Here is a 26,796-nt window from a genome sequence, read left to right on the forward strand (position 1 = left end):
GGCTATGAAAAGCTTATGACGCTAATGGGCATTAGCTTTAGAGCTGGCCAGTCCGGTTACATTACCAGGCTGGTAAATGTTGGCTGCACTTTCGTACCTTGCTCTACATTGACTTTACGAGTTCCCGGCTTCACTGTTACCATATTCTTCTTTTTTTATATATATATACATATATTTGTTGAGAAAATCTCTAGTCTCCATGTTCTTCTTTTATTTCTTTTTCTTAAAAGCAGGCATCCGTGGTAATATTTCAGTTATGCTACAATATTATCTTTTTAAAATGGCAAAGTCACTATCACCAATTGTAGTGTCAGCAAAATAAAAGCAGGTAGACATGTTCTGTTAAGGAATTGAATGGCCAATGTGTACATGTACCTCGGCTTGGTGGTTAACACTGCTGAATTCTAGTGATAAGATTCCCAGTTGAATTTCCTGCTTGAACCTTTGTTTTTATGACCTTTGCATGGTTGCTGGGGACTTCAGTTTCCTCACACAACACACATTTCAGGTTAACTGAGGGATCCTATATGCCCACAACGGTATGTATGAGCCCATGTCCATTCCTATGCTGTGATTTGTCAGTGACATCTTGTTTTAAAAGATCTTGTTTTTAAACTTCCTGTTTTCACAGGAAGAAAAAGGATTCCAGTTATCACTTTTTTTTTTAAAGTTTGAGAATGACCATAATCTGGATGACTGATAGTCGGCATATTGCCACAAATAATTAATTTGCTATATTATCAAACCTTTTAATATTTACAAGGCACTTCTGCTATTTGTCATACATTTTTCTAAAACCTTTGCAAACTGTCCGCATAGCAGTACATTGGATCTGAAGAATCATTGTCATCCACATGGTTACCAGTTACATTGTTATTTAAAAGAGGAACTGTGCTCCACCACAAGGTGGTGCACCGGCCCTGTATTCATGGTCACGACCACGTAGCGCGTGCTCATCCTGAGTAGTGTATTGAAAAATCTCTTGTTTATTAGGAGACAGCTTTGTGACTTGTGTGAGAGAGAGAGCGGAGCTGCTAAGCCTCATTTGGACTCCGGTAAGAGCATGGTTACATGCTAAAATGCTAAGCTTTATTATTAGCTGGTTGATGTAGCTCAGGTAGACATGCTGCTTACTGAGATACTTTTGTAAGAACAATCGGAATCACATGAATATTTTCTAATGTTTTAACCCACCGTGGTACTATTGTATCATTGTGATACGTGTAAAAATGACTTCTATAACATCACTAATTACCATGCTAACGCTAGTCGCAGTTAGCATTGTTAAGCTGGTATTCAAAATAGTTCATGTGTAGCTAAACTATCATAGTTTATAGTATATGACGAATATGATGTCATGTTGGAATAATATTGATCTGATAGGCTATACTTTGTGTACATAATGTGACTTATTCATTAAGGTCATTTCGATACTTACCGGGGATTCACACCAAAAGCTTCAAAATCGCTTGCGGTCGCTCAGGACACTTTCATCGCGCCGCCAGCAGACGCTTGCAGTAGGAGGGACTTTCAAGCTGCTCCAGGGAGGGAGCTTTTTTTGGAGGGAAAAAAGTGTGTGTGTGTGTGTGTGTGTGTGTGTGTGTGTGTGTGTGTGTGTGTGTGTGCGCGCAGGGCCCGGCACCATCGACCCATCTGGGTTCACAAGGTGCTGCGAACCCGGCAACTCTACGGGGAATTTCATCGTCTGATATCGGAGATTAACAAGGTTGGTCTGGGGATCAACATGATGGACATCAACTATTGGCCATTGGTTCCGGTGAACACTGCAGTCTGTCTGCGGTGAGCACCACTGACACACCGGGTAGTAATGAATTTGGTCATATTATTTAAACCGTGTTTTGTGATTAATAAGCACTGTTTTTAATTATTTTTCGTTGGATCGATGTAGCACAAAAGTACAATGTGCATTTGGCAAGGCTTCTTGCGTTGGGAATTCCTGTCCGTGATTGGACTCTTTCTTGGCATCGCAACTGCTCATTTGCATAAAGTTGGGATTCTCTCAACTTCAAATTGACGCTCTGGGTGCTTGTGTCGCGCCGCTCCTGATGCTTCTCGCAGCAAACTTTCAAAGACAATGAATGGCAGCTGGACAGCCGTGACGCTTTCGGTGTGAATGCATGTTTAGTTGATTGAAAGGAGTGAATTGATAAAGTTAATACAGTTAAAAAGGTAAACACTGTCTTTAAAAAGTTTTTAAAAACATAAATACTGCTTATAGAAATAAGTCTATGTTAAATACAAGTTTGTGATTAATTATTGTGTTAATATATTTGTACTGTAAATGTGTACAATAATTCATCATGAACTTGTATTTAAAGGGGACCTATTATGGCATCTAATACCTATTTTAAACAGGCCTTGAATGTCTTAAAAACAAGCTTTTGATTGTTTTTGCTAAATAAATTAGAAATTCAGCCTCTGAGCCATGTCTTTATCTTCCCAGTTTCTAACCTCCTTCTCTATGAGGGATTCTGAGTGGGCGGGGCGGCTATGATAATGAGGCACTGTGCTGATTGGCTGCCTGAATGACGCGATACACCGCTGCGAAAAAATGGCGGAAGCTCCGGCCGGCGGAGTTAGTTGTGGGCGTGGTTTCACGCATCGGAGGCCAACCGATGTAAATCGCTCCCGTCATTACGTAACGACAGGAGCAGAATCTGTACGGCTCGTAGAAGCCACATCACACTGGATGGCTCATCCGGGCGGCTGTACAGACACTGCAGAATTTGGCTGCTTTCCTCCTTCTCTGAGTTGGCAGGCTGAGGGGAGACCACTTTATATATGTTAAAGCAAGAGAAAACGTGTTTTTCATAATAGGTCCCCTTTAACATGTAAGCTTCTGTAATTAAGGATTGGACCACCAGCGTCCCTGCCTTCAGCCACCACACAGCTCACATAGTACTTGACTTCTATGATAACTCTCACATTTGGTGACCCGGCCATGGCCCATGAGTGCAGACCCAGGACACTAGGTCCTTGCCAGGGAGCCCTACCTCCAGGCTTGGCTAGAGGGAAGACCTGGTGTCTCACATGCTCTATCTCATCATATGTTGTTGTTTTTTTTTTGAGGTTTTGAGTTTTTGGAGGTTTTAATTAATTTCCTCTCAGGGATTAAAACACTATTTTTTTAATTGAATTTTTATTATCACGTCCTTAGTTCTTTGGTGCTTCAGGGTCTGTTGTCCTAATCTGCCATACATTTATTTGAATAAAAACCATGTTGTAATATCTGTGAATTCTCTTTTTGGACACCAGCACTCGCAGTACAAATATGCTAGTTAAAGCATTTCAGAACAGGTTCTCTTGAATATGTATTAAAAATCCCATCAATGTGAGCAATAAAAATTGCCTTAGGCTTTTCATTTTTTCAGACACGCTGAAAACACAGCTCCCACAACGGCTAATTTTGTGACTTTGCAGGATTAGATTTTTATACCCTGAAGCACAAAGTTTAGATCTCAGATGTATATACAGATTTTTGTTTTATTAAATTTCATATTTACTGCTGTTTTTCTTATATTTTCTCGAATGAAACTGCTTTCTCCTGCTAAAAGTTCTGAGAGAAATAAGAATTTGGTTAATCTGCTATGTTGCTGAGCCGCATAACTGCCACTCAATGAAGACCCAAACATTTAACCCACATAGGACCACCTATAGTCAAATTGGAATCCTAAGTAACATTTTGATATGAAGCACCGCATTTGATGGAAACAGGCTGCCCTCCCTACCTGTCTTTGTAGAAATACTTTAAAATTCAGATAGTCAGTCCATTGTAACGACCTCATAGCACGGCATGTTACTCTAATGTGATTTTTTTATTTTATGTTATCCGTTTAGAACGTCTCCATATATCTTTTCATACATCCATAGTCTATACCTGCTTATTTCTGTCCAGGGTAATGGGGTTCGCTGGATCCTATCCCAGCTGTTTTCAGGTAAACGGTAGAAGTACCCCCTGGACAGGTTGCAAGACCATTTGGAAACTAACAGTAGCAGCTAGAACCTTGTGTCTTTCAACTATACAGGCACAAGTGAATCCTTATTTCTTCCATTTACGGGATCACTAACTGTTTCTACTGGTAGGATTGTGTCACTTCTAGATGCCAATGGAAATAATCAGCATTTACATGGAGACTGTTTACATTTCTGTCATTTATTTAATTGCAGTTGAAGTCTAAAATACATTTAACATTTTTACTTGAATAACATATCTACCTTCCAGTAAATCTTGAACATATTTTTGTTTATGTCCTTTTTTTCTTCAACTTGCAGCGGATTCCTACATATCAATGTAAATATTTATTCAAAATTCACTTTATGCACAACTCAAAACACTATGGCAGTGCACAGTAGTGATGGTGTAGTGGTTAGTGCTGTTCAGTTGGTTATAGAGTTCCCTTCCTCTTAACACAGGTTATATTTAGGTGTTTCATTTTCTTCCCGAAGTCCAAATCATCCATGTTCACCAAGTGATCATTCCAGACTGAATGCTTGTATATCTAGCACTACAATAGGCTGATGACATCTTCAGAGTACCTTGTTTACCACAGCAACAAAATAAGATACAACAGTGTGCTGGGAAATTAGAAAGACAGACTCTGAAGCCACTTGAATGAAAACCATTTAATCAAGCATCATTCTTTTATCAGATTGATACATGTCATCCACTCCATGCAAACATCAACAAACAGAATTAGCATGGAATGATGCTTGTTTGTAATATTAAAGCTAAGATAGATTGACATTACTAGCCCAGTTTTCTTTCTGCTACTGTATTTCTTGGTCAATTATTCTTCCTGAAGCGATGTTTGGTCCAGCTGTTCTGGCTGACTGCAAGGCCAGCATCTGAGCCATAGCTAGACTGAAGACAATCCCTTCACTTTCTAATTTAAAATTGACCATGTCTTTCTGTACTAAGTATAAGAAATGTGCTTCTCAGTCACAAAGTTTAAAAAAAAAGAAAGTGCATTGTTTTGTGTTACCATCTGAAGAAAGGAGGTAGAGGGAGAGAGAATGAAAAAAAGAAAAGAATGGCATAGGCAAATGAGAAAACAGCAATGTGTTATATTATTATTTTAAAGAAATATATAAAAAAATCCATTCATCCATTCATTATGTATACCTGCTCCGTCGCGTACAGGGTCATGGTTGAACTGAATCTTATCTCAACTTTCTTTGGATAAGAGACGGTACAATCTGGATAGGTACAAATGAAGAAGCTTATTTTTAACACATAAAGCAGCACTTATTCCATGTTATATACCATATCCCACCCATACATAGAGACCCATGCACTGCTGTTTTATACAGCTCTAATGCCGTCCTCATTTGAAGTAAGGATAGTTTTATGAGCCTGAGGCTTCAGACAGGTGAAGGCTGTTGTTCAAATCCCACTCCTGTTTTCTGCTTGGTTGGACTGTAATTTCCGAGGCTTTGGAGAGCAGGATATGCTGCCTTGCACACAGGAAAACAGGCCTGATGTGCACTTAGTCCCTGTATGTGAGCAAAAGATAGAGGACACACACTTACACAGACACACACTGATTTATACTCCATTGAAACCACCAAAACCATCTACTTCCTGAGCTAGCAGACCTCTAGCTGTCATAATAGCTCTGCCTTCGAAATATAGATACAATACCTTTAACCCACAAGTTCACACATCATGTCACTTTCCTGATCATGTTTAGTTAACTCTGTTTGTGCTGCATATGCTGGTAATGTTCGTTTTACATGTCTTAGCTCTTTAAAGCAGCACAACGTAACTTTCAGCTTTTCTGAGTTTGGCGTCATCTTCTGGACAAAAGCGGTAGGGTTTTACCAGAAAGAACACTACGTTTCCCATGAGCACCAGCGCGTACTGCCGGAAAACTCCTGTCCCGTCGCTGCATTTGTTTTGAGAGGAGACGGGACGCTTTTCTGTTTCACCAAGTGAACAGAAGGAACGCAAAAAAAAAGATGTTAAACTGCTGGAAAGGAACTGGAATTTACCGGGATACCTTAAACAAGGAAGCCAGGGAGCGGTATATGGAGAAGATAATGATTATTAATGGTCTGGATCCATATGAAATCCCTACTGCAGAGCCATGTGTTTCAATAAATGTGTATAATAGTACAACATACAGTACATGTTTTGTATCCCTCTTACTTCACTTTTCTTTTTTTTGACTGCTATATTATGTTGAAGAGGCTCCGAGGCGTGAGCAATATTTTTGTTTTCCTCGTGAGATTATTTTTTTCCTCTGCAGCTACAAATAAGAGTTAATATTTTTTCCTCAACAAACTAGTTTTATCTGAAGATTGGGGTTAATTGCACCGCAGAGAGCTGGCCAGCAACTGCGTTGAGCTGGAGAAGTGGGGAATAAAACCCGTGTTTTGATCCGACCCGGTCTGTGTGAGTGTTTGTGGTTTAAGGCTGATTTATGGTTCTGCGTTAAATCGACGCGCCGACATGCACCGTACGTTGCGCGTCGCCACGTACCCTACGCCGTAGGTCTGCGTCGATTTAACGCAGAACCATAAATCAGGCTTTACTATGTGTTTGGTCGTTACAGCCGGGATCCAAAGCGAGCCGACGACTCTTTCACTCTTTTACTTTATGTCAGATACTTGGCGTCCGGTGTTCTGCCTCCGAGCAGGAAACCGTTGAAAAGTTAAACCATTAGGATCTTTTCCCCACGTCTGTTATGTGGAGCTGCTGCAGCCACAACGCAGCAACAGCTTCTGCTGAGCTCTGCGCTCCACGCCCCGCCCATTTTCGTCTCGACTGCGAATCGGGAAGGAGGGGGAAGTGACGTATGCCGTAAAGCAGTCAAAGTCGTAACGATTTGTAGTTTTTTAGTGTGGCAGGGTTCCTACCATGCTCCTCAAAGTTACATAGTGCCAGTGAAGGCGATACAGACCCCTCAGACCATGACAGAGGTGTCATTAAACCTGTTGGAAGTTGATGTACCATCACAATGACTCTGGAAATATGATATTAAGGTGCAAAAGTTACGTAGTGTCGCTTTAACTCACTGCTAGAGTTTTAGAATATTGTTGTGTATAGAATTGTATTAAAAATGTAGCCTCAAATATGAGCAAAGTTCACATGTTTTCTCTCAAAGTTTCTTTAACATTTTCCTCCCATTCATGCCTTCCTTCTGGTCTTGATGATTCAACCCTGAGGGGTTATATCACTTCTTTCTGTCCACTCAGGAACAGCCCTTAACACTATCACACAGCCCACCATGTCCCTACTCCCAGATAACCCTGATTCAACTATGAGTGCCCTGCTGCTGAGCCTCAGGCAATACCGCTGCTAATTCGGCTTGTCCGGTGCCTGCTGAGGCACATGGCACAACCTGTAATACAGTCTGCCTCAGTACAAGGTCAGCTTCTCTTTCAGCTTGTAGAAAAGGAGACATCTCGTATTGTGTGCCAAAATGGGTGACTCGTACAACTTAACAGTGGAAAAGCACTGAGAAAGTGCCCATGCTACTGAGGGAGATATAAAAGTCAATATAGATGTCAGAAGCAGTCTAAAATAAATCTTTAAGTTACAGGTTGCATGTTAAAGTAGGAAAGGAACCATATTTCCACCCTCTGTTTTCTTAAACTGTTATAATAAATTATTGTTTAATAATGCGTCAAACTCAGTTTAAATATTTATTGGTGCAGTTTGGTTGACAATTATCACTTTTGGATGTGAGCGATTCAGCTCCCGGTTGTGAAATGAAACAAAAGAACAATAGCTAGAAATTACCTCAAAAATAAAGTCCAGATCATATTGTTTTACATTTTTAAATACTGAGACTAAACCTCTGTCTGTATCAAACTTGCAGTACACTTTGAAAACTGGATGTCCAGTTGCCAATTCACATCGTGGTAATGCCTTGTTGGCACAAGCAAAAACAACAAACAAAAAAACGCTCTTGTTTTGAAGCTGCTGCTTTTTGTAAGTCAAACAGACCCAACAGAGGGGCCTCAGCATTGCATCAGTGTTTACACACCACATGCCAAGTTTTTCAGAATCCTCTGAGTGGCAGGAACGTCGTTAGTAAGAGCGGCGTGATCTATCTTGCTGGCTTGCCTTTACACACACCCAATGATTTACCTCTATGACTCACTCTCCTTTGCCGGCTCACCTCAATCCACCATTGTACTCACTGACGACCACAATTTGAAATGAAGACACAGCAATCCCATGTTCAATGAACTGTTTGAAAATAGCAACAAATCAAGGAAGCAGTTTTTAAATCAGGCTGAATTAAGATGCTGTTGTATTTTCAATCGTAATTTGGCATTTGGGGATCTCAAGTCGTAATAGCGGAAACAGATTCTTACATGTAATTAGTCATTTCTTATTTTATCCAAATTGGTCTTTCAATTTTAGATTTTCCTAAATACACACAAATCTTAGTCAATTTTAACTATAAATCACTAAAATGTAATTTCTGGGGGGAATAGAATTATCTCAAAAAAGGACAAATAACTGAAGACAGCTTTCTTTAGTCATCCATTGTGAAGCTTTGGTGTATAACAGTTTGCCATCTGTAAAGATAAAGTATAAAGACATAAAGAAAAGACAGCTAAGCACAGTTTTTGTAGTGGGGGTGGAGGTGGGGAGTTACACTAAGTATGGTCTTTTTGACACTTAAAGTACCTTTTAGAACTCAAAAGAAGGATTATTTTTATCTGTCTTGATGGCCAGCTGAATGAAAGATCTTTTCTGTAATTTTCCATCTACACTTTATACTTTTACCTTATTTTTCCTCTCCATCTTTCACTCGTTATATCGTTCCATCGAAAAGACCATCTCTTGCATCTTCTTTGATATGTGAAGCACCAAAGAGGACATTTCTGATGGATGACTTTGGGATTAAAAACAGCAAAGAAAATCTACACCAAGTGTAATCAGGTCATGCAAGACAGGAAGATGAAAGTTATATTATATATATATATATAGACTAGTACACATTTAGGTCTGTAATGGAACGTGACTGTTGATATTTATAAGGGGAAAAAAAAACGATGATTGATTTTTTTTTTTTTTTTTTTTTTAACTCAGTCAGACGTATTCGCCGTATGACTGCGTGCACCGAACCGTGACCCCCGTACCGTGACGGGACGGGACGAATACAAATACCGTTACACCCCTAATATATATATATATATATATATATATATATATATATATATATATATATATATATATATATATATTAGGGGTGTCACGGTACACACAAGTCACGGTACGGGTGCGGTACAACGGGAAAAAAAATACAAAAAGTCCCAAATGTATAAGACTAGTTTTTTTCTTCCTTTATTTTGATCATAGAATTTGAAAGTTAAAGTTTGTTCAATTGGCTACAAAACTAAAAAGCCTCTCTTATTAAAGTGTAAAATAAATAGACGCTTAGACACACGCTTAGAATGAAACATTTAACTTGTGCATTAGTGTTTTTAATTTCACCACGGACTGGCTTATGTGATGGGACATTGTAACGAGGCTCGAGCACTTTTAATACTTAATTTTAAATACTCTAAGCCAGGCTCCTCTACTACTGCATATGGGCGCATAGATTTTGAAATGTACACGCCAATTGCTTCGGTAATATCTTTGGCCCTGTCTGCTTTCACATCTAGACACTGCTTAAAAGCAGCGGGGATAAGTTGTTGGGCACCTGTTTTGTTTTTCCTACCTCCGGTGATGGGCATATCGGGGTGATGCCGTCTTACATGCGTTAGCATGTTCGACGTGTATCGCACAGATGTGAAACAACGCCGACACACAGTATTTGTCCGGTTCACCACTCGCATTCCATCACTGTTGTATTCCACTGGGAACCCAAAGTGTTCCCACACTGCTGATTTAAACGAAGCAGCTCCTCTAGCTCTCTTTCTACACTTGCCATGCGACTTTCTTCTTCTTCTAACTTTCTTCTTCAGTTTGTTGCATATTCTTCTTCTTCTTCGTCTTCTTTTTCCGTAATGGCGGTTGCTGGCAGCTTTTAGGCGCATTACCGCCACCTGGGGACTGACTCAGACATTGATTTTTAATTTTTTTTTTTTTAACTCAGTGAGACGTATTCGCCGTATGACTGCGTGCACCGAACCGTGACGCCCGTACCATATATACTGTGTATATATATATATATAACATATATATATATATATATATATATATATATATATATATATATATATATATATATATATATATATATTATTTTTCTTCTTCATTTAAGATGATGAACTATGATAAGCAACTTCAAACCACAAATCCGGATGTCTTACGTAATGTTACATGTGCACCCACTTAAAATATTGGTGCTTAGTGGAAATAAATTGTTAATGCAACCAAAGTAATTATTCATAATTAATAATTATTAATAATACTATTCATAATTATTAACAATAATTAATAACTATATTTCTACTAACTGGATGAGAATCGATAAGAGAACCGATGAGGAACCGAATTGATAAGCGATATCGATCAAACTGGATATCGAACTGGAATCGGTAAATTCTAGGGCTAGAGTGTTCTGGTGCCACTGATGGACACCCTTATGCTCAAACGTGTTCGTCATGGACAAACTGTGTCATGCACACAAGTCCAATGACAGAGCACTTGGGTTCAGATAGGGGAGGCCGTTCCTCCCAATCATGCCCCTTACAGGGATTACTGTCGCTCAGGTTCAGATCAGGGAGGCTGTACCCCTCCCAGGGATTCCAAGAAGGTTACCCTGTACTGCTGTTCGGCCTATAGACACAAACAACAGTAAGGGAGACCTTTTCCCGACCTGAAGGCACAAGGAAGCAACCTTCTTGTTCACCAGGGTGAACTCCAACACATGGTGGCTGAGCTGGGGCACCATAAGCAACCCCACACCAGCTCGCTGCCACTCACCTCTGGTAACTCCGTAATAGTGGTGTGTCCTGCCCCTCTCAAGGAGCTGGGTTCTAGAGCCCAAGCCCTGTGTGGAGCTGAGCCAGACTATATCTGATGTAGCCCCCCCATCAAGGTGATATTCCATGTCCATATTGCCAGAGTTTTGGTCCAGGGATTAGGTCGCTGAAGCACCCTGCCACAAATGCTACCCAAACCACATTGAACTGACCTTCCTCCTGGTGGTAAGTCAACTGGAAGGCAGGCCCACGTTGCCTTTTTGGGCTGAGCCCAGCTGGGTCCCATGGGCAAAGACCTGGCCACCAGTGACGGTGACGCCAATTCTGGTGATGTAATGGTCCTTGTTGTTCTTCTGTTTATGATTGACTTGTGAAATGATACCATTATTAATAATTTATATTATACGAATATGCATCTAATCTCAAATGGCTAGTTTACAAAGAGCAAGACAGCATTTATAATCTTGATAACTCTTTAGTTTTGTGCATGATTAGCAAAATAAATGTACTTTTGTTATCTGAATAAAGTCTGTTGATTGCTCGAGTATGATGAGTGATTTTAGACAAATATAGAATTTTAGTGACATTGGAATATCAATGCATTTGGTACTGTTAGTTGTTTTTTTTCCGCGTGAACATTTTGCATACATATTTTAGCTTGAGACTTTTCTAAAACAAGGGTTGGACTCGTGACAGATTAATCAGGTAGCGTTCCCGTTTTTTGTGTCTTTGATGCTAAAAGAGCTAAAATGTATCTTAAGTGCTCAGACTCTGGGTAGGGCTGTGCGATTAATCGATTTTAAATCTAAATCGGATTTATTAATCACAATCGATGTTAAAAAAAGGAAAATCGATTTTCCTTTTTTGCAGCTGGCTGCATTACAGACAGAGCTCGTCTAGTCATCTTTGTTTGGTCTAGAAAATTGTAAATGTTGTCACTTTACTAAACTCAAGGAGGATTTACAGTATCTTTCAATTGCACTTCATTCCCAGTAGGGAAATTTGTTTGCTATTTTTATTTAAAAATAAAGAAAAAATATTTGAAACAATTTATTCCATTGTCTTTTGTAGTTTTACCAAAAAAGTTGAAATCGAAAATCGGGTTTTCAGAGAAAAAAATCTGGATTTTATTTTTGTCCAAAATCGCCCAGCCCTAACTCTGGGTGCTTTTTTTTAAAAACTTTTTTCATTGATTTCAAGAAAATCCAGAAAGTCCCAATTCCAGCTGTTTTCTCAGGGACTCTCACAGTTAGGATGAAACCACAGCTGCCAAGTATGCTTCCTTCCCGCAACATAAGAGCCCACTTCCGATGCTTCATTTCATTGATATAGAAATTCAGACTTTCAACACTGGCTGCAGCAGATGTACAGTATACAAGATAAACAGCCTCTTCTCTGAGTGGGGGTTTCTAACAGGAGCTCACCACACGGTGTGTGTGTGTATGAGGGGGTAATTATACATAGTAAATTGTGATCAGTGTTAGAATCTGCCACCTACACGATAATCCATAACTTTAAGAATTGAAAAAAAAAAACAGAAGATATACTCAAAATTAAACAGCATGAATGGAACCAGTAACACTAGCGTCTTGTATGCCTATACGTCTCGTCCTGTCTTTCTTCTCTTTTTCCAGCTGGTCCGCCATCATTCTGTTGTTTATGTTTGGGTGTTCCCTGCTGTGCTTCCCGTCATACTTCCCACAGTTTGCCTTCACTCCTGGGTTCTTCTTTTGAAATATTCTGCCCTGGCAGCACTTTTTCTTCAGTTTTTTGTTGAAATAAAAATACTTTGTTTTATAACTCTTTCCTCCTACCCCATATATCCTGACACCTTTTTTTTTACAGTCCTTTTTGAGCAAATTATTTAATTTTCCCATTGATTCATGGGTTGTATTGTGAAGCTTACTCACACCTCTGAACACCTTTACACAATCAGTTTTCTCGATTGATTATCAAGCATATCAGTGACCTCACTTGTCATGCAGTCAGCCATGAGAGACAGGTGAGTGATGAGTAGTAGAACATATAGGAAAAAAATATAGTCCTGAAACAGAATGTTTATTGTTGATATCCATCTTCAACAATGTTTTGATACAAAATCATACTTGGAAACTGTAAAATTTAGCTTCCTGGTGACCTCTAGTACAAAAGAAAATTGTTATCAAGCCTGAGTATTGCCAGGACATTGGTGATTCAACCACAATGTCAGGGTATATTTTAACATGGATAAATGATGTATGAAGAGTTTGTCTGTCCTTACCTGAAGACTGGTGAGTGTGTTGAGAGCGGATGAAGGCTCCGCTGGTTGGAGCACTGCAAGCTGATAAAGGCTGGGCCATGGTAATATAAGGGTGCCGGGTACTTTATCACCTTGAAGGTACCACAGTGCAGTTTCATTGGGATCATAAGAAAATACCAGAAAGGCAGACCCTTTTTGCATTCACCTCTCCATTAAAGGGAGAGTTGTTTGAATTGCTCTGGAAGAGATGAAGGCTGAGTGAATGTGAAATGAGGCAATGGACACGCTTCCATGTGTATGACTGGTACCTTTTTACTATTTCCCTTTCCTCTTCAATTCTGTCTGTTTAAGAATACTATAAAACTGCCCTGGCTAATACCCATTTCTTTTTCCCCCCTGTCTGCTGCCAAAATAAGCCAATAGACTTTGGCTTAAGCTCATAGCTCACTTTTGTATCCCTTTGCTATTATCTAACTAGCTTCTCGTATGTGTACACGGGACCTTTGAAGACTCAATACTAGGAGGTATTTTTGGAGACTTAGAGGAGGAGGAGAGAGAGCTACACCACAGGAGCAGGATTTTTGTTTTCAGTTTCCTCCGTTTGTCTGTATATAATGAACCATACTACTTTCTTTAGCTAACCATGGTTCCATTAATCAAAGGTTCTTAACCGTTTGGAATATTATAGTTCTGAATATTAACCATGCTTAGGAGCAAGGAGGGCACTCCTTATCCATTAAGGTTGGGTCTGAAATCCCTTAGTATCTGTTAGTACTACAAATTTAAGAGGCGTTTATTCTTTAGAATACTTATGTGGCTGGGCAAATCCTTCTGTTACAAAAATGATTGAAAGTACTCATAATCTGGTGTGTTTGTGATAGTAAAAGTTTAAAACCAGAAGTTTAAATACATTGTATAAAAAATCATAACATTTTTACCCCCTCGCTGTTTGATATTACTGTATATCAGACTAAGCTTTTCTTGGGTGAGGTCTGTCAGGATTATCAAAAATCATTTCTGTTCACCAAATCTTGGAATAAAAAGGGATACATAATTTATTAGAGTTGACAGCTTAATCCAAATCAGACATTTAGCTCCATTTTGTTTGGATTTAGAAAAAGGAAAAAAAATACAAAAAAAAAAACCTATGCTGCCCATCCTAATACCTGGAATCAGTATTACAAGTACAGTAATCCCTCGCTATAACGCGGTTCACCTTTCATGGTCTCGCTGCTTTGCAGATTTGCATTGTATATCGTGTTCTGCATTCTGATTGGCTAAACAGTCTCCCCACTTCTTCACTTCCTGTGTCAATAACGTTGGTCACTTAGCACCAATGCTGAGAATGGCCAATGAGCTTCAGCAGCAGCTCAAGAACGGGACCCTTTGATGAATCGTTCATTACAGTTCTTAAATATAATCGATGGTGGCATGTTGGTTTATAAGAATCTTTTTGCCCAGAAGAAAAAAGAGCGACAACAACTGCCATATAACATACTGCCATAGAACAACTATGTTCTTCTCTGGTAAAAACACACCTGCACCGTAGGCTTTAGGAGAAAAAGACGCTACAGAGCGAGTCGGGATGCAGTGCCGCAGTCAGAAGAGCAGTGAAATACGTGCGAGGCGGTGCTGATCTCCGCAATTTGAAGCCTTGTATAATAATTGTAATAAAAAAAAAGGTTACTTTGTGGATTTCACTTATCACAGGTTCTTTTTGGAACGTAACCCCCACGGAAGACGAGGGATTACTGTACCCCCAAATCTTTTTTTTCTTTTTCGCACAATATCCATGAAACAGATGAGTTCAAGATTATCCAATCAAATACAAGACCAAACTAGAACCAAAAACAACAAGAATAGAAAATAGGGCTTCAAACACCGTATTCAGATGAATGGATAATCATCAACGTATCATCAAAATCTGCATTTCTGTTATTGACACATCCATTTGAATCAGTTGTGTTGAAAGCATTTAAAACATGCAGGACAATGGCCCCCAAGGAGTGGAATTGGTCAACTCTAGACCATGACGGTTCAAATGAACAGATGTCTGAGGTAAAGTCCTTGTGTTGCTGGTGCTCAGCAGCCATTAGGATGCCGCTAATATTGCTGGATGATTGTTTAACACGTGTTGGTAATATGAACGTAAGGCGTGTTATTTTTCACCTCAGGCCTGAAGGCGAGTTGAGGGGACGGAAGCCGAAGTCGGGAGGCGTTATTCTCTTATCATAACGTAACCTGTGTGGGCCTGTAGAATGACGTATTGTCCCTACATCAACAGGATTGATACGCCGACAGTTTTGTTGTACAATATTATTTATGTTGGTGCTGATGTCTGTTTCTATATTTAATTTTGTGTTTGTGACAAAGAACAAATTAATAAATACAGACAGGTGTAATTTTGAAAACGAGTGTGAGCGTTTTTTGGCCGGGTTTTGCTTCTTCCAAAGCCCAGTTTGTCATTTTTGTGGCCACTTGTTCAAACAATGGACCATGCTTGTGGTTCCGGACATACGGCGGTTTATGGTGTCCGAGGCTCTGAGGCTGGGTAACTCCTCGTCTGCCCAGTTACTCATCTTACAAATAGAGATCCTACCTATGACTTCCTGCTGCTGTTGTTACTCCCATCAGCTGGAAGAACACTTACAGAGTGAAATACATAGTCCGAGCGAGGTCCGTTTACAACGCAGCTGGTTGTCTGTGCGAATGGACGCCAACACAGGCTCAAACAGCAAGTATATTCCAGCATTAACAATCCTGGGGAAGCTGTTCTGCCCCGTACCTGGGAGTAAACTGGTCGTTCTGTAGCTTCTGAGATTTCTCAGGCGGCCGCTTCGACATGTTTGTTTTGTTCACGAGGGCGGGAGGGGGCAGAGAAGCGTGCAGTGTCCCCGGCTTTTAGTGACCCCTCTTGGAGCATTTTCTTGAAACAAAAGTTCATTAAGTCCAAGAAAAAAAGAGTTTTAAAAACCAGTGCTTTGTTAACGCTGCAGCTACTCTTCGACGCCATGTTCATTGTTTGATGGATTAAAGTTCACCGGGCGAAAATGTAATGAAGAAAAAACAATCGATCTTTAGACATGCAAATCGATTTTTAGGAATTAATATGAGAATCGATTTAGAATCAGAAAATTTTCTTTCAACACAGGCCTAGTCAAAAGAGGAAAAAAGTCATCACATTATAGAGGAACATGTAAGGGGTCCTGATAAGGTCAATGATGTCTACAATCTGAGGGGAAAGAACACTTTAAAAAAAGATTTGTTTACTTTGTTTGCATTTCCTTGGAATTTTATTGAGTTCTAGAATGTATAAATGAAAGATGTTTCAAATTCTTTTGATTTGATCTTTTATTCACACTCAGAGATACTGCTCACCCTCAAAACTCTCCTCCCACACTTAAAAAGTACACATGTTCTGTTGCCCAATTTGAGCTTTAGTTCGAGTTCTTGTGTGTTTCTTTAAGTTAAACATTTTGGATTTTCCCTTTTCCCCTACAAATTGCTGTGAAACACTACTATAAGCCAACAAAGTACCAGATATGACACTTCACAGCATCTCCTCCAGAAAATGAAAGGTACTGAACTGACGTTCCTGGGGGTCTTGACCTGTCGCCAGTAAATAATGTAGTAATATTTGTAAAAACAAAACAATTATGAAAACAACAAAAAAAGGGGAAAAAACTCGAACTTTACATAATAACACATGTAATCAGAAAGAACAGGAGAAAAGAATACCTGAAGAAAATAGCACAAGCACCCCAAAAAGAACCCCCCAAAACAAGCTTTAGAACAGACTGAGTGATTTTAGAATGTTACAAGTCTGAAATGCAGAAATGGATTAGCCATTAGTAAATAAAGTTGTCAAGACAAGATAAAAAAAAAAATATTAATCGTACTTTCTGGAATATATAAAATTTAAAGTCTCAGATCTCTCTCTTCCCCCTCTTTTTAAAAAATATGTTTTTGTGGTTAAAAAACAGAAAATTATCTACACTCATTTTAACAAGGAAATAACATATCCATTAAGAAATATCGAAACAATGGACACATACTTATCTCTGAATGCCACCGATCCACTTATCTGGCATGAGCAGGCCAATCTTCAGCCAATCTTCTGCCAACAATAAGTCATCTCTCTCCCAAATTAAATCACTTAACCTTCCTACACACATAGCTGCTAATTTTCACCTTGAGAAATATTTTTTCTATGAGCCATTATGTATGTAAAATAGCCTCATTTGGCAAAGTGCCAAGTGATGAGCCGTGTGAGTAATGTCGTGCCTGGAAGCTTACTGACACTTCACCACTTACAGTTGCACACAGCAGCAGTGGAGCACTTTTTGTGCACGGTGTTGCAGAAATAATATGATGTATATGAGGTGGTTTTATACATATTCTGTTGTGGAAAAAAAAAAAAAAAAAAACATCTGAGAGGCAATCCAGCACATGATGGCACGGTGTAACATGCATACAAGCACAGCCACAGCCAAATTGCTGGAATAGTGTAGATGAAGATCTGTGACAAGGACAAGTTGAAAATCCTTTAAGGGTCAGAATTATAAGATGCCTCCAAGGGTGGTGAGAATGAAATATCAAAGATCCTGTGGGGTTATCAAATCCAGACTGATAGATACGTGACAGCTAACCAGCCAGACATTGTGGAGGTTGACAAATTCCAGAAAAAGGCTGTGGTGACACTCATATCAATCCCAAGCAGCAAGAACAACATTGAAAAGAAATAAAACAAGAAGCTTGAAAAATACCAACAATTAAAAGAGGAAGTAAGGGTGTGGGAAATAAAGGTAGAGGAGAAACCACTCAGGGTCTGTGAGCACTAAACTGGAAGAAACCTCCAGCAGATTCCAGGAAAATCAAGGATCTTGGTCCAGAAAAGCTAAGATACTGCAAATCCCCAAGTTTCAAGGATGTGGGCTTGAAAAAGATGAGTGGTTGTCCTCTTCATGTATAAAGTACAACAAACATTGTATTGTGGTTTTGTTAGCATTTTTCGCCTTTTAATAAGAGCTCATACTGGCCATTAAATACCTAACGTTTTCCAGTAAAACATGTTAGTGTGTGCGTGCGCTTGTGTGAGTATTGTTAACGAGTGAAGTCATGCTCATTGGCAATGGATGGTAAATCTTTTACCATGCAGAGCTTCTAAATGGGCATTCCAGCCTCATTGTGTTCATCTTAGTTTGTGTGAGCCTCTCTGTGAGCCATCAGTTAATAAGATAAAAGTACACGTTGGGCCGAGAACATCATTGGTTGAGAGTCAGCAGTTCTGTGGGAAGTAAACTGAATAGTAAATGGCCCTCTCATTAAAAACCTCCCTAGATATATTCCCAGAGCAGAGCAAGAGGTGGAAAAGATGATATATGAAACCATTAAGCTCCTTACACCTAAAACACTTTGTTCAGCTGCAAGTGTGCCATTATGGCCATTAGGATATATGCTTTAAGTACCATAGTGACAGAGAAATAGTGGGATAAAGAGAAAGTCAGTTGGGTGAGATAGAGGGGGAGAAAAATGATCTGTATGATAGAGAGGTTGCGTGATGCTGTGCATTACTGACAGGAAGAAGAAAGACTGCTAATGTGATGTGAGAGATGGAAAAGAAACCCATACTTTCTCTTATGCCCTGCATCAGTGCTAATAAAGGAAGCAAAGTGGTTTCCTTTACAGAAGATTAAGAAAGAAATGACATGTGAAAAATAAAATATACCCTCTTTCAATTCAAACATTTTACATTTCAGAAGATAAAAAGATAATCATGTGGTCCTTGTCAGCTCTGAAAATTAGGTATAAAACTTTGCAAATGTACATTGTTATTATGCAATTAACATAAAAAGTAAAAACAAAAAACAAGCCAGTTAAATAGTGTTTTCTGCAGCCCCTCTGCTGCAGAAATACGCTTCCAATGAAAAAGGGGTTTACAAACAACTGTTTACCGGTAAATGTGTCCACAATTTATAAAAACAGCAGGCACACAATGCCAGAGATGAAAGAGATCAGCAAAGACCTGCTTTCCATTAATCTTTGAACCTTTATATGACCCCTTCAAGGAAATGATCAGTGAGAAAGATTATTCACAAGTTTCAAACCTCAGTCATGCTTGCATTTTCGTTTAGGCAAAAGAGGCTTTCTAATGGCAACATTTCCACAGAAACTACTTCTTCAGTGGTCTTCTAATTGCTGTCCTTCACATTTAACATGCTCTGTGAGGTCTATAGAGTCTGAAATGCAGCTGTGATATTCTTTTGAGCTTCACACAGTCTCAATTTGGGGGGAATTTGATGCGTATTAATGCTTCCCACTTGTGAACAGCATTTCTCACTTTAAAACATTGAACTCCAAAATTGTTTGGAAATGCTTTTATAACCCTTTCAACTCATTCGAATGCTCCAGATCAGCAAGCTGCATGTCTGCTTTAGAGGTCTGCAGAATTGCTGGTGATCAGTTCACTCACACCTAATGATTAGCACTTTGCATGTTCAATCCTGAAGCTGTCAGTGGATAGTTATTGCAGAGTTTTCCCTTTTTGGTTTCATTTCATTAAATAAATAATGGCACAATGAGACAAAAATGTTTTTCTTTTTTTCTATTTTCTTTGTTGTTCATCTGAGGTTGTTTTAGACTAATACTAATTCCCTCTATTTTATCAGAAAACCATATGACTGAATAAAGGAGGAGGGGGTGCTAACGTTTGCACATGAATATACCTGTCTTTTCAATATTTATAATCTGTCAGATATACATTATTGCCATTCCTAGAATGATGCACAGTAAATAGCAGTGATGTTTGAGGTTACGTCATTTTTAAGTATCAATAACACCGTCTCTTTTTCATTGAGGGACTAGTGCTAAATGTTTGTATGATGTTGCGCACATTGACTCACTGTATAAGACGATTACCCAAATAATGATATCTGTATTGTGGGATTAAAATCCTGTATTGTTTCCACACAGCTGGAAGTTTCCACGACAGACTTTACTGGGAACATCATTGAAGGTCCTGCAATACTTGTGATCACCGTCATTGACCAAAATGATAACCGGCCCATCTTCAATGAAGCCCGTTACACAGGAGAGGTGCTCGAGGGATCCCCCACTGGTAGGTGACATTGTTATCTTGAAGCACTCTGCTGAGAACTATGTTCTTATTGGATTTAGTTTAACAGCTACTGTATATTTCCATTTCAATTTTCAATTTCAATTGTATTTATATAGCATCTGTTACAATACAAGTTGTCTGTTGGTGCTTCCAGAACATGACCCCTGAGCAATTATTACATAAAGAATGTCAGGTAAAAACTCCCCTAGTGGGAGAAAAACCTGAAGCCAAACACATACTGTGATTGCTACACTTGTGTTGTTTCATGTTTGTTTATTGTCGTATTCATAAAGGTACTGATGCAGCCACATACAAACTTCTGGGCTCTTTGCTGATAAGTGTTTGTCTTTGGTTTGGACCTAATGGATTCCATTTCTCCCAGAGGAGGTCCTGGATAATGAATAAGAAATTATGTTTAAGTATAAACACTTGTTATTGGACATTCCTTTATTAATTCATTATTTTCTGCTCCGCCAATGATGTAAGGGATTAAACACCATTGAACAAAAGTGGGAACAACTCTCCTTGCCCGGGGATGTTACTCATCTCCACCATGGGATCTTTGGCCTCATCAGTGTGTGAGGTCGCCGTCATATAAAAAGAAAGAGCCCGATAATATTTTTTTTCGAGGTGGGATACAATTTTAAAAATGACCACCTAATATTTTTCAAATTTTCGTCGTGCAGCCAGAAGTGAGCATATTTTCAGGGGAATTAATGACAAGAGACGTATTGAGACATCCTGTTGTATCAGCTACTGAATTCCAAAGGTTAAGAAGTAGAGTTGCCAAGGATCGTGCTTGATCAAATGCATTGATTACTTTTAAGACTAAGTAGGAAGATCATTTGCATTACATTTCCTTTATTAACTTGCCTTTCAAGGTAAATCCCTATGAGACATTCTTAGCAGAAACTTTAAGTAGACTTGGCCTCAAGTTACAAGACCATCCTTTTTTGGTTCTTCAAATTATTGCTGTAGCAGTATGGAGCCAAATCAGGGCCAAAAGTTTTGCTAATTTGAAAATAAAATTTGAACCTGAAATTTTTTTTTTACAGTTTCAGTTTTATTTTTTTCAGTATCAGATCTTTTTTTCAGTTTCAAATCTTTTTATTTCAGTTTCAAATCTTTTTTTCAGTTACAAATCTTTTTTTTTCAGTTTCACGTCTTTTTTTTTTCAGTTTCACATCTTTTTTTTTTCAGTTTCACTTCTTTTTTTTTCAGTTACAAATTTTTTTTTCAGGTTCAGACTTTTGGCCCGGATCTGGCGTGGGGGGCGTGGCATCAACTGAGAGGGGTGTGGCACCATGAGTGACAGCAGAACAGAGAAGGCGGAGGACGTTCTTCAGTCATTTTGCCTTCAGGAAACATAGGTTGCAGAAGTTATCAGTAGAAGTATGATTCAACACTGCATATACACCATATTCACGTGATTGGCAGTGGAAAAAACTGATATTAGTGACACATTTCTGTTTGAAAGGCTGTTTTAGACCGTACTTGGCACCAATCGCAGTATAAAAGCAATAAACTATGCCAGACTGTACAGTTCAACAGCCACACTTTAAAGTTTGACATTTCCCACTTCCACATACTACCAAGTACGGTCTAAAACAGCTTTTTAAACAGAAATGTGTCACTAATATCAGTTTTTTCCACTGCCAATCACGTGAATATGGTGTATATACAGCATACAGTGTTGAATCATACTTCTACTGATAACTTCTGCAACCTACGTTTCCTGAAGGCAACGTGACTGAAGAACGTCCCCCGCCTTCTCTGTTCTGCTGTCACTCATGATGCCACGCCCCTCTCAGTTGATGCCACGCCCCCCACGCCAGATCCGGGCCAAAAGTCTGAACCTGAAAAAAAAATTTGTAACTGAAAAAAAAAGAAGTGAAACTGAAAAAAAAAGATGTGAAACTGAAAAAAAAAAGACGTGAAACTGAAAAAAAAAGATTTGTAACTGAAAAAAAGATTTGAAACTGAAATAAAAAGATTTGAAACTGAAAAAAAGATCTGATACTGAAAAAAATAAAACTGAAACTGTAAAAAAAAAATTTCAGGTTCAAATTTTATTTTCAAATTAGCAAAACTTTTGGCCCTGATTTGGCTCCATATAGCAGGTCTTGTCTTCATGTGACAGCTGTACACTTATTGACCTTAAAGTTGAACAAAGGAACAAATATAAGGAATTATTTTCCCTTCACAGATTGAATTGGAATCTGAATTTTGAATTGTAAATGCACAATAGAAGTAATGCTTTTTTTCAGGGAATGTCTCTCCAAATAAGTAAAAAGCTTGCTGTGGGTGGATGTTTATCAGTGTCTTGTCTTTAAGGCTGCCAAAATAAGCAGAGTGAATTCTGACTACATACAACAGTGGTGTGGACACTGTCATTCACCATAAATACACACTCTGCTGCCTAGCAATTCATGAAAGCAATTGTTTGTGAAATTGCTTTGCATTCAGTCACTATACTTCAGTTAAAATGGCATTCATTCAGTTAAGTCATTATTATATGAATGTATTTATTTTATTTGTATTTATATATTAAATATTGAGTATTTATATATTTTCCAGAAAAACAAACTTGACTGCTTTTCGAGGACGAAAACTGATGAATTGTCTCACCACCTGCCTAAAAGTATTAATTCTTCTAACACACACTGGGCTTCCAGCTGTCAGAGTTTTCTTACATGGTGCTGATGATCATATTTGCAAAAAATTGGTTGCTTCACACTGTGTTCCCCCGCTGTTTTCCCAGAAAGGATTTCCACTGATTCACTCATTGATCCGAAGAGTAAACATGCACTGTATGAACATTTTTTAATCACTTCATAGTAAAATATGAAATTTAAAAATAAACAAATGGTGCAACTTCAGTATGTTTACTCGGACATCATTAAAAAAACACACTGGATAAAACCTTAATCATCATTAGAGATACATATATAAAAAGGAACAATCAACAGGCAGTGGATGGCCACACAGACTCATGGTTCACACAGTGGCATATGGAAAGCTGTACATGAGCAGATAAATACAGAAGAAACAATGTCCTTTAAGACGGATAGGAACCAAGTGGAAATGTCTGACCATCACGCATGGAACCTCTTTTGATGAAAACCGAACTAGGAACACGAGTACCTCAGTTGTCATTCTGGGCTTATGGAGCAGCCAGAGGACCTGGATGACTTGCAGTTGACTGAGCATCAGCTCCAGTACCAAATATGCTGTCCAGTCAGATGTAGAGACACCGGCCAATCTGTTTTGGTTGAAACTGGGTCATGCAAAAGCATTCAAAACATTCCTGCAAATCCACATTGTCAGGATCTGAACATGATTGAAATGCTGCGGTGAGACCCGAAAAGACATGACAGACATTTTTGGGCATAAACTTAATGCCCAAAAACCACAGTAAACTAATGTAGAAACATCCAAAATATCTTCATAAAAATGTGAGAGAATGATATTGACACAGAAAAAAACACTGTTTCTGCATTCTGGCTTAAGTTTTATTAAAAACATAATAACCTGAGGTAATATGTTGTCACTCTCTTACAATATTTTTAAGTTTTTCAAAAAACTCCAAAATGAACCAAAACTATTTTGTTCAGTTTTTCCTGTATTTTGAGAGACTTAAAAAAAACAACATATATACCGTATTTTCTGGACTATAAGCTGCACCTGTATATAAGCCGCATCCGCTCTATTAAAAAAAAATAAATAAAAAAAAGATATACAAGCCGCACCTGTATATAAGCCGCATCCGCTCTATTAAAAAAAAAAGATATGCAAGCCACAGATATTTATGTTGTTAGATTAGATATTTACTACATGTACAGAACCATTTTGAACTGTAAATGATGTACATGTTTGTACCTAAATAGATCTTTCCTAACAGTGTCTTTTAACACGGCAGCAACTTTGCTGATTAAGACGGGAAAGAACCAAGAGAAAATAACCGGTATTTATTTATCTATTCATCTGTTTGAAATCTGCTTATACCTACTTCTATCTGCTAAAGAAGAAGTAGTGTATTCTTCTTTGCATTTATTTTATCTTTGTTTTTATTCTAATTCTGGTTAGCACTCCCCCTAGCGGTGGAAGAAAAATCCACAGAATAGCCGCGCCTTTGTATAAGCTGCATGGTTCAAAACCTATGAAAAAAGTAGCGGCTTATAGTCCAGAAAATACGGTATATATTATTTTAATGGCATGACGATGTGTTGTTGCTCATCTTCGGTTGTGTTTACTGATTTTGAATACGTGGTAGAATCTGATGGCATATTATTCTGCCCTGATGATGATAAAATGTTGAACTTGAAACATAATGAGCATTTTTCCATTCTCAAATACTTCACCTTTACTGCAGTCGATCTGAATAGAATAAAGCATTGAAACTGTAAACACATTTTGATGTTTCAATCTCAAAATAAGTTGGCTAAAACATTGATTGAAAAGATATACAAGATAACTGTGTGTCTGTTGTAAATCGATGTGTAGGATTTAAACATGGATTCTTGTGTTACTTTGCCCTTGTTGCCCACTCACAGTCATGTACGCAAGCTTATACTCATTCATACTGTCTATGTATGAGTGTTTCTGTGTGCATTAATCAGCATTTGGGTACACACTGGGTACAACTGTATTACTGTACATAACCCCATAACCCCCCCAGGACAAAGCCTTACAGAGCAGTGTTCTTATTGGTTTGGTCCCAGTGGGTGTGAGGCAAAGCAAAACTCCTGGATCATCATATCGCAGCAGCTTTTAGCCCCTGACTCAGTTTTGTGAACAAGTTCAATTCTGAAAGCTCAGCACCAATTAATTTTTAAAAACGAATTTTACATTACTCTGCTGGATTCGAAATAATCTGCCAAAATCCTTCTTTCAACAATGCCTGATAGAATTGATTTTAGTTTTACCTCAAAGACAGTTTTGAACTATATTATTCCTTGTGCACTCTGATGGGATTAAGCAAAGTGAGCAAAGCGGGATAAATTTAAATTTGATTTTATTTCCTATATAGTTTGATCTGAGAGCTCCTTTGTACTTTAGTTGCCATGGATGCCACACATAATTGGGCTCAGAGATAAAATGAAAGATGCAGCTCTGAAGAATGAGGGGTTATTGCATATGCCTGCAAATCTGTGTACTAAATGGTCTGCTTAGTCAACACGTCGGTCCAGCCCCAGGGATGTGTCTTGTGTAAATCAATCACTCAAATTATATTTAATAACCAGCTGATTTCCTGTGGGCTTCATGGTCAGCAGTAAAATATTTTGTGAGTATTGTGCTGTTTTGGCAGGCCACACAGTGGACCAGGAACGATACACTGTAGGCAGTCATTACGAGGGTTGTGGTTGTTTTTCTCAATCATAGTTTTTATTCTCCCCAACGTTATTACTAATATACTTATGTTAGATAATAATAATAATGATAATAATAATAATTAGTAGTATAATTATAACAACTATTATAATAATAGCAACATACTACTAGTAATGCTCTACTGTAATAGCTACTTTCTCAAGTTGCTAATTACAGACAAATTGTCGGTAATAGTATAACCGTTACTGTAAACTGAAGGGCCCAGAAGAACTGTTAGGTTGGTGGTGGTGTCATTGCAGTTTGCCCCCCCCCCCCCCCCCCCCCCCATATTGCCATCTTCTTTTGTTATCCACGTTTGGGAAACAGTGAAAATTGTGTCCCATTGCAACTGGGTGATATGAGGCGGCAGATTGCTAAGTCGGTGGTTCCCACTGTGTCCATCTCAGTAATGAAGACACACCAGCTGAAAGGACGTCAGGCCTTTTGCACTTCCATCCACCTTGTGGATAGAACCAAGTTTTCCACTGAGTTTTACCCTGAACCACCATTAATGGAAAGTGCATCAAAATCACACCCATTTATATTATTGGTGCGGATGTACAAAAAAAAAACACAAACATACATTTTATGGATATCTTTTTTTTAACCAATGATGACCGTTGTTACTGGTAGTGGATCAAAATTTGTAAAATCCATTGTAGTGAACCAGATTTCTGATTCTGAACGTGAGGAGAAAGATGCTGCAGCGAGGAGGACAATGGGGAGCTGACAAATGCCCCTTAAAACGAACACGACGAAGATCACTTTCTTTTTCCTTTAACATCCCTTCACATACTAACTTTTACCGATACATGGCTACAGAGAAAAATACACACACTATACTCTCACAGGAAGCACAATTGCTTCAGAAATGACAGCACAAACCACAAATTATGTTTATATCCTTGGACTTGAAAAATGGTCAGATAAATGCATGTTTCCTCTCACATAATCAACCAGTAAACATATTTTACATAGTTCAGAATTCGCTGAACTGATTATATATACAGTATATATATGTATGTATGCCTGTGTGTGTGTGTGTATATGTGTGTATGTATATATATATATATTTATATAATTTTTATTGTTTGATCTTTTAATTTCATCATTTGAGCTCTCTTTTTCTCTTTTTGTGGAACAATTTTTAATATTT

At 38.5% G+C, this 26,796-nt stretch overlaps 1 protein-coding gene across 1 annotated transcript in view; it reads left to right on the forward strand.

Moving 5' to 3' along the window:
• cdh13 (cadherin 13, H-cadherin (heart)) overlaps positions 1-26,796 on the forward strand; it is a 500,809-nt gene that overhangs the window by 279,282 nt on the left and 194,731 nt on the right. The window contains exon 7 of the mRNA XM_061721319.1: positions 20,126-20,270. Within this exon, the coding sequence (XP_061577303.1) occupies positions 20,126-20,270 (145 nt within the window). The remainder of the gene's footprint in view (positions 1-20,125; positions 20,271-26,796) is intronic.

This window comes from Cololabis saira, chromosome 5 (genome assembly GCF_033807715.1).
Source record: "Cololabis saira isolate AMF1-May2022 chromosome 5, fColSai1.1, whole genome shotgun sequence".
NCBI lineage: Eukaryota > Metazoa > Chordata > Actinopteri > Beloniformes > Belonidae > Cololabis > Cololabis saira.